The following is a 9,879-nucleotide window of genomic DNA, read 5'->3' as shown; positions in this document are numbered from 1 at the left end:
AAAAAAAAAAAAAAAAAAAGAAGAAAGAAAGGAAATATATACTCAGGAAAACTGAAAAATAAAACTAGGAGGTTGAAGGTATGGCTCAGTGATAGATAGAGCACTTACCTAACTTGTCTAGAATGTGCAAGTCTCTGGGTTTGATCCCTGATTTTAACAACAACAAAAAAAAGATACTAAATGCTAAGTGAAATAAGCCAGTCCTCAAATACCAAAGGCCAGATGTTCTCTCTGACATATGAATCCTAACACACAATGAGGGTGGGGGGATAAAAGTCCATTGGATTAAACAATGAGGAATGAAGAGAAAGGAGGGGGCATGGGATTAGAAAAGACAGTAGAATAAATCAGACATAATTTTCCTATGTTCATATATGAATACATGACCAGTGAAATTCCATATCACGTTCAGCCATGAGAACAGGATCTTAATTAGGATGTTATACTCTATGTATAATGTGTCAAAATACACTCTATTATCATGTATACCTAAAAAGAACAAATAATAAAAAAATAGTCAATGGTCAACTCTCATCCTTTTTTTACCTTTATTCATTCCTAAATTTTAGTTTGTACAACTGGTTACCCTTTGGAAAACTAGAGTATTTTATTTAACTGATGCCAAAAGCAATGGAATTATAAGAAGGCTTAAAAATTTTAACTTAATGAAATCATGTTTTTAAATTTTTAAATTCTAAATAATATTCAATATGTTTACCTGTTTAATGGTGTTTTATTGTAGCCTGCAGAATTTTCTTCCTGCCCATTGAACTCTGATGAAGAAGTGAATAAATGGTTGCATTTTTATGAGATGAATGCTCCTTTGGTTTGTCTACCAGTTTTTGTTTCCAGAGACCCAGTAAGTCCTTGTTTATCTTTAACATTACAATTATAATGCTTGAATTTTAGAATATTCCTTTAGACTTATGTACCTTTTGGGTTCTTGTTATCTAAGAACCAGGTTGTCTATAAAATTATCTTGAAAATTAAGGGCGAAGGTGGCTTACCACCCTATGTTAGCCAGAGCAGGATTTTTCCAGGGATGGAATCCAGGGGCACTTAAACACTGAGCCACATCCCAGCCCTTTTTATTTTGAGGCAGGGTCTCACAAAGTTGCCTAGGGCATCACTAAGTTGTTGAGGCTGGCCTCCAACTTGCAATCCTCCTGTCTCAGCCTCCCAAGTCACTGATATTGTAGGTGTACGCCACCATGCCTCGTAAAGGTGTTTTAATAGCACCTAAAGTCTTGCTATTAAATAGAATAGCAAGAATCACAACTAAGATTCAGGTCTCCTATCATGTTCTTTGGTGTTCTAATACTACACACTGGAAAAAATTAATATAGACTGATTCAAAGCCAAGTATCTATAAAAATACTGATTGGTCATATATTTTGATCCAATATGATTACATATCTAGGATTTAATCTTTAAATATATGCTGTGTAAAATGGTTAATTAAAAGGTTATTAATAACAACATTGTTATAATAGCACAAGATTTGGAAATAATGTAAATGTCAGTTGAAAAGTAACAAAATAAGGAAGCTCTTATGGTCTGATAGACATTATGTCAAAGCTATATTGTTAAGTGAAAAAAGCAATAGCAGAAAGGTGCACAGAGAGCTACAATTTGAGTGAAAAAAGTAAAAGTAAATATTTCTGGAAGGATACACATGGATCTGTTTCCATTTTTGCCTGTAAGGAAAGGAAATAACCAGTGAGGTTAAGAGAGAAGAAGACACGTTTAATTGAATATATCCTTTTGCATGCTTTGATTTGAAATCATGTGAATGTAATGCCTATCTAAAATATAAAAACAGGTCTGGGTATTGTGGCACATGCCTATAATTCCAGCAACTCAGGAGGCTAAGGTGGGGGATCATGAGTTTAAGGTCAGCCTGAGCAACACAGCAAGACCCCATCTCAAAAACAGAAAAAACTAGTCCAAGCACCTTGAGAGACAAAGGGAGGAGGAACACAAATTCAAGATGAGACTCAACAATTTAATGAGACCTTGTCTCAAAATAAAAAAAATAAAAAGGGCTGGGGGTGTAGCTGAGTGGTAGAGTGTCACTACCACAAAATTAGAAAGAAAAAACAAAACAACAAAAAAACATGAGCTAGGTATGTAGCTTGGTGATAGAGCACTTGCCCAGCATGCAGGAGGTCCTGGGTTTCCTTGGCACTACAAAAAATAAATACATAAATAAGTAAATAAAAACTTTGTAATATAAATTAAAAAATTTATCCTCACTCATTAAACAAATTCTCATCAAAATAATTTGAGTATATACTAACTTTTCTGTTGCCCTAGGGATTTGATTTGCGACTGGAACACACTCATTTTTTTAGTCATCATGGAGAAGGTGGACACTATCATTATGACACGACTCCAGATATAGTGGAATATCTTGGATACTTCTTACCTGCAGAGTTTCTCTACCGCATTGATCAACCAAGAGAGACCCATTCAGTTGGACGAGATTAAATCATCTTATGCTTAACAAAAATAAATAAGTTAATTAATTAATTCATTACTAATATAAAATCCAATAGAAATTATCTCATCACTTAAAACCCTTTTTTTGTCTTTGAAATGACACTGTATTCTATATTATTTCACAGGTATATATCTGAGAGAGATTATTGGGAACAGAGATACATTTGAGATGGTCTTTTTTTTTTATGCTCACATAAATTTATTGAGCCAACCGCATTTTTTTAAAATTCTATAATATCAAGCAAAGTCTATCATATGTTTATATCTCAAATATAAATATGATTAGGAATCATGATTATTCCTACTAATAGCATTAACTTACATTTGTATAATGTTCATTTTTTCAAATTAAGTCTTAAAACTGCTAAATAGATTATTTCTAGGCATTAGCAAAATCAGTTTAGAAATGTTGATGGTTAAAGCCAGGCATGGTAGCACATGTCTATAATCCCAATAACTTGGGAAGCTGAGGTAGGAGGATCACAGGTTCGAGGCCAGCCTCAGCAACTTACAGAGGCCTTTGAGCAACTTAACAAAACCCTGTCTCAAAATAAAAAATACAAAGGGCTGGGGATGTAGCTCAGTGGTTAAGCACTACTGGGTTTAACCCTGGTACCAAAAAAGAAAGAAAGAAATGCTTATGGTTGAATCTTTGTATTGAATTTTAAAAATCCATTCCAGAAATCAGAGTATAATTTTTTTTTCATGGAACAAGGTAAACAAAGTAAGCCCTTCATCTTTTTCATGAAGTTAAACCATACTCAGAAGTTTGCAATTTGCCTTTCACAAACATTAGTTAGCAACAAAATGGTTAGCCATGATTCTTCCCTTGTTCTGATTGCCATGTGGAAGCAGTTTGTTGGTTATTTGCAGTAAGAGAAAGGAAAAGAAACAGCATCAAAATACAAAATTTATGTGAGCATACTTTAATTTTCAATAAGGCTACTGCTGAAAGTGACTAATGCCCTTTATGAAATATAAAATTATATTCAATTACTGATTATATGGTTGCCTTTGATATTCTTCTATAATAATCATTACCTAGAAAATCAACTCTCCATTCTTGCTAATGCCAAAAATGTGCAAATTTAGGTGCTTTAATTTAGTACTAAGCACACTTCAAATAATATTTTGGACTGTTTATTTTCAGTTTTAGCTGTAACATGTGAGTATAAATCTGTGCTATTTTTAAATAAGCACTATTTTGAAGCAATGAAATTAATAAAGAAATAAAAAGAAATTAATAAAAATTTTGTATTGATAATGTCCTTTTAATCTTTCCTCCATTGAAAAATACTATTTTTTTAGTTTTCAACCTGTATTTCATTGCATGCTTTTGCATTCCCAATCAAACCAATGAACTCTTTTTTTTTTTTTTACTGTTGCATATTAATTATACAGAATAGTGGGTTGTATGTATTGTGGTATATTTTTACATGCATATAACCATAATTTGATCAATTTAATTTTCCAGTATCTACACTTTCCTCTCCCCTCTTTCTCTCTGGTTCCCTTACCCTAATGGATCTAATGGCCTCCCTTCTATTTTTACAAGATCCCCTTTTCTCCTCCTTTATTAGCTTCCACATATGAGAGAAACATGACATATGACACTGGTATGAAATCTGTCTTTCATTTAACATGATGGTGTCTAGGTTCATCCATTTTCTAGCAAATGACACAATTTTATCTGTTTTATGGCTAAATAAATTAAACTCCATTATGTATAAATATCATATTTTCTTACCATTTTTCTGGTGACAGATACCTAGGCTGACTCCATTACTTAACTATTATGAACTGTGCTGCTGTAAACATGGGAATGCATGTATGTCTAAAGTGTGCTATCCTCAATCCTTTTGGATAAATATGAAGCAGTGGTTATAGCTGAATCATATAATAGTTCCATATTTAGTTTTTTTGAGAAAACTCCAAACTGATTTCCATAGTGGCTGTAGTAATTATATTCCCACCAACAGTATAAGTGAGACAGGAAGATAGCTTTCCCCCACACCACAGATAGCTGGGAAAAGTGTATAAGAGAAGAAAAGGAGGAAGAAAGGACTGGGAAGCTTGCTACCCCAGCTGGTCCTAGCCACAAGCACAGTTCCTTAACAGCCCCTAGCAATGATCAACAGCAAAATGTTCTCTAAAGCACTTCCTCTTGAACCAACAAATCCTCACCACCATCCTTTTGCTAATAAAGACTCAGAAATCACTTTTCTCCAGATTTGCTGAAGACGACAATTAGAGCTTATTGGCCTCTTTCTGTCATCCCACCAATCGCCTCTAGGTATAGATCAAGCCAATTAAAAACCCCTAGACAATAGACACCTGTTGGCAACCCTCTCTTGGGACCCCACCCTCTTCAGAAGCTCTGCTTTCTATCACTCTAATAAATCTTATTACTTTACTCTCACCCTGTGTCTTTGGGTTTCATTCTTCAAATTCATAAGACAAAAAACCCACCTGACCACCATGGTCCATGATACATAGGATTCCATTTTCCCCATATCCTTGCCAGCATTTATTTGTACTTTTGATTAGTATTTTTTAATAAATTTGTATTGAACACTTACTCTGTACTCTGGAATGTAAACTACATGATCCTAAGATGTTTGTTTACTACTATAGCACTAGTGCCCTTAATAGTGCCTGGTTGTTATGGTTTGGTTGTGAGATGTCCTCCAAAAGCTCCTGTATTAATGCACGAATGTTTGAAAGTGAGATGATTGGATTGTGACAGCAATAACCTAATCAGTTCATCCTAGTTTGAATGAACTAAATGAGTGGTAAATGTAGTCAGCTGGCGAGTGGCTGGAGGAGGTGGGTCATTGGCTGTGTGACCTGCAAGGGTGGTTCTTTCTTTGGGGGCCTTGTCTTTCCCTCTCCCTGATTCCTGGTCTCCTTGAACAGAACAGTGCTCCTCTACCACACCCTTTGGCCACAATTTCCTATCTTACTTTGGGTCCAGAGAAGTGGGACTATGTACTAAACCTTTGTTAACTATGAGCCAAAATAAACTTTCCTTCATCTTAGGTTGTTCTTGATGGATGTTTTGATCACAGTGATATAAACCTATTACACTGGCCAATAAATATTTGTTGAATAATGAGTGAGTGAATGATTATGCCAGACACTTCACTAGACATTGAGGATTTGTCTAGTCGGGGAAGACAGACAAATGTATGCCAGGTAGTATTAAGTGCTACAAAGAAAATTAAAATGGGGTGTATTGTAAAGAAGGATTTTTTTGTTGTTGTTGTTCCAGGGATTAAACCCAAGGGCACTTAACCACTAAGCCACATCCCTACCTCTTCTTATTTTTCAATTTCAAGACAGGATCTCATTAGGTTGATCCTCCTACTTCAGCCTCTGGAGCTGCTGGGATTACAGGTGTGTGCCACAAAGGAGGACACTTGTGGCCCTCTGAACAGGATGGACTCCCTACCCTAATTTGTTTTAGATGTCAAGTTGAAATGGTTTATTCCTCACAAAATGAAGTTTTTCAAAGAAAAAGAGCAGGGACGCTTCTAAGCAGGTCTAAAATTGACCTGACACAAAGGGAAAAGAAACTGGCTTGGGTTTTTGCTGACTGAGGGTAATTCCAGTGTGATAGTTCCTACATGACATTTGAATTTCCCACAGGGTGTCAAAGAAGGGCGCATTCAGGCTATCTTAGCTTGCCAAAATGTGGGTAGGAGAGGAAGAGGGGAGGGAATAAGGTTTAAAAGCTGTCAGCAGTCAAACATCGAAAATGGAATCCAACCCTTTATTAAGTTTTTATATTGGAGGATTTGGAAAAAAAACCTCTCAAGAGACATTTTAGCAAAAACTTGAAAGAATTGGAATGATCTATGAAGGTATTTGATAAGCATCCTTCCTGGCAAATTCAAAGGCCCAGTGGCAAGAGAGGAGTTGGTATGTTCAAGAAACAGCAACGAGGCATTGTGAACAAAACAGGATCACCTGAATGTATGCAGTTAAGATTCTACTGCATGCAAAAAAAAAAAAAAAAAAAGTTCTGTATTAGGTAACTTCTTATGAAGAAAATTATAAAGCTACTGGAAATTTACAGAAAACTCAAATAGTTACATTCATATCTAGGAAGATAACAGTCTCAGAGAAGTATCAATACTTAAATCTATAAATTTAATTCAATGCTGGTATAATCCCACTAGTGTTTTCCATAGAACCTCATCAGTTGATTCTAAAATATATGAGCTAGCAAAGGGCCAAGATAAGCAAAACTAATTTTGAAGACAAGATCAGGGAGGATTTGATATAAAAATATCAAAACTTACTATAAACTCGTAAGATGTGGTTTTGGTAGTGATGGACACTCAAACCAAAAAAAAAAAAAAAAATCTTTCCATATGGAGACATAATTTTTTTTTTTTGTCTCACAGAAATGACACTGAATTCAAGCCAGGCATGATGGTGTATGCCTGTAATCCCAATGGCTCATGAAACTAGGGCAGAAGGATCCCATGTTCAAAGTCAGTCTTGGCAACTTAGTGACGCTCTAAACAACTTAGCGAGGCCCTGTCTCAAAAGACAAAATACAAACGACTGGGGATGTGTCTTGGTGCTTAAGTGCCCCTGGATTCAATCCCCAGTACCAAAAAAAAAAAGTGACCCTGAATTCAGATCAATGAGAGGAGGAAAAGAAAAATCATTAAAAGGGTGCTGGCATAGTCATATGAAAAATAAAATTGGTTTGGACCCAATACCAGATAAATTAAATATGAATACTAACACTTTTTAATAAAAGATTTAAAAGAAAACACAGGATATTAATACAACATTGAATATGAAAGTATTTCCCAACGAAACTATAAAAGATAAATTTGACCTGACAGCATTAAAATGTAAAACTTTTGTTGTCAAACTCGCTCAAAAAGAAAGAACATAGAGAATATATTTTCAAAAGTGCCAAAATTTAATTAGTATTCAGAATGCATTAAGAACATCTGAATCAATAAGGAAAGACACGGAAAAACCAGCAAAAAGTATGAACTGGCAATTGGCAGATGAAGAAACATCAATGGCCAATGTTAAAAATTTTTACTTCCAGTAATTGTGAATTAGTTCATTCTAATGAATAATCTCATGATAAATACTTTTAGAAGCTGAAAAAAATGCAAAATGTACTCTCTTGAAGATACTTGAGAGTAAACTAGATAGTTAAGGGCTGCTAGACCAGCATCAGGGAGAGAATAAGAGCTTTTCCTGTACTGCCAGGATCTACAGATGCTTCAGCAAGTATGAACTATTACGGTAATGTTTTGTTTTTGTACTACTAGCCTCATACATGCCAGGGAAAATGCTCTGGCCTAGAGCTACACCCCTATAAAAATTTCATTTTTTAAATTATTTATATATTGGCACCAGGGATTGAATCCAGGGGCACTTAACCACTGAGCTACATCCTCAGTCCTTTAAATTTTTTTTTTATTTTATATAGTTGTAGATGGACACAATACCTTTATTTTTGTTCATTTATTTGTATGTGGTGCTGAGGATCAAACCCAGTGCCACAGTGTGCAAGCAAGGCAAGTGCTCTACTGCTGAGTCACAACTCCAGAAGGCTCCCCAGTCCTTTTTATTTTTTATTTTGAGAAAGGATCTCACTAAGTTGCTTGAAGCCTTACTAAATTACTGAAGCTGGCTTTGAACTCTCCTTGAATGGTTGGGATTGCAGGCCTGCACCACTGCATATGACTAAAAATTATGTTTTCAGACAGGCTCTTGCTTAGTTGCCGAGGCTAGCCTCAAACTTGCAATTCTCCTGCCACCTGTCATGATTGTGTTTTAAGCCTGTGATTTTTGACATGCTTTGTTTTCTTCTCCCATATTTTTATTTATGCATTATAGTTGTATATAATGGATTTTTTGTTACATTCACAAATGCATGCAATAAACAATATAATTTGGCAATATCATTTCTCAGTATTTCTCCTTCCATTCCCTCTTCCCTTCCCCCCTTGGGGTGTTTTGTTATATAGCAATAGGTGACTGATTTCAAACAAATACACAAGGACTGGGAATGTAGCTCACTGGTAGAGCACTTTCCTAGAGTGTCCAAGTCCTGGATTCAATTTCTAGCACTGCAAAATAAAAATTTTTAATTAAAAAATAAAATAATAATTCATAGCTACCTGTAGGAGAACGCAAGGAGATGTGAACTAGAATAAGTACAGAAGCTTTAACTACTTTATCTCAGTATTTTTAAAAATTTTTTTTAGTTGTAGATGAACACAATGTTTTAATTTTATCTATTTTTTTTTAAATGTGGTGCTGAATACTGAGGCATGCAAGGTGAGTGCCTTACCACTGAGCCACAACCATAGCCCAGTAATTTTTTTTCAGTAATTTTTTATTTCTTAAGTTGATGTGAATACACAGAGGTTTGTTACTTTCTTTTTAACTCTTACATATAAAGACAACCTTTTTTATGATATGTTCTAAAGACATTCTTTTTCATATGTTCTTTTGTATTTAATTTTTTATATATTTTCTTAAAATATCTTGTTTATAACTAAAGAAACTTTTTTATACTTAGATCTTTAATCCATTTGTAACTTTTTTCTACAGTATGGATATAACTGAATTATTTTCCAAGTGTGCTAGTTTACTGGCCCTGTTTCTCCTTTTATCCACATCTCTTGCCATGTGACTAGTCCTTTACTAAAGAGGTTGAAAGCATCCCCTCTGTCACCTTTGACTTTTGGGTGTGACCATGCAATTTTTGGATAGTACAGACTTAATGCAATCAAGGCTTTTATTTTATACCATTGCTATCAGCACAAGAACATACCCTAAATAACCAGCTGGTGCAAAAATAAAAATGACTGTAGATCTATAACTTGAAGGAGAACCAACAAGTGGAGCCTAACCTAAGTAGGTATGTGCGCCAGCCAACAGAGAGCCCAGCCAAATACAGAAGTATGAATACCTTTAAAAGGTAAAGATTTGGGCTGGGATTGTGGCTCAGTGGCAGAGCCCTTGCCTCGAAAGTATGAGGCACTGGGTTCAATCATCAGCACCACATCAAAATAAAATAAATAAAGACACAGTATGTACTGTGTCCATATACAACTAAATATATATAATTTTTTTTTTTAAAGGTAAAGACTAGACTGGGGATGTAGATCAGTGGTAAGGGCACAAGAGCATCATGAGGCACACCTGTAATCCAGCAACTTGGGAGGAAGATTGAGTCCAAAGCCAGCCTCAGTAACTTAGCAAGACCCTGCCTCAAAAAGGGTTGGGGACATGCTCAGTGGTTAAGTGTTCCTGGGTTCAATCCCTTCTCCCTTCATCATCCCCCTCTAATAAAAACTAAAGTACTAGGAATTAAAAATGTATGCAATG

The 9,879-nt window shown here is 35.1% G+C and overlaps 1 protein-coding gene across 3 annotated transcripts in view; it reads left to right on the top strand.

Moving 5' to 3' along the window:
• Positions 1 to 5,617, top strand: part of CUNH11orf54 (chromosome unknown C11orf54 homolog) — a 14,578-nt gene extending 8,961 nt beyond the window's left edge. For all 3 annotated transcript variants that reach the window (XM_048795732.1, XM_015489986.2, XM_048795733.1), the window contains 2 exons: positions 743 to 859; positions 2,317 to 5,617. In XM_048795732.1, the coding sequence (XP_048651689.1) occupies positions 743 to 859; positions 2,317 to 2,490 (291 nt within the window). In that variant the 3' untranslated portion in view covers positions 2,491 to 5,617. The remainder of the gene's footprint in view (positions 1 to 742; positions 860 to 2,316) is intronic.
• The last annotated feature ends 4,262 nt before the right edge of the window (positions 5,618 to 9,879 follow it).

This window comes from Marmota marmota, unplaced genomic scaffold (genome assembly GCF_001458135.2).
Source record: "Marmota marmota marmota unplaced genomic scaffold, marMar, whole genome shotgun sequence".
In the NCBI taxonomy this organism is placed as follows: domain Eukaryota; kingdom Metazoa; phylum Chordata; class Mammalia; order Rodentia; family Sciuridae; genus Marmota; species Marmota marmota.
The sequence above is the reverse complement of the archived record's forward strand: the minus strand, read 5'-3'. Positions and strand labels throughout refer to the sequence as shown.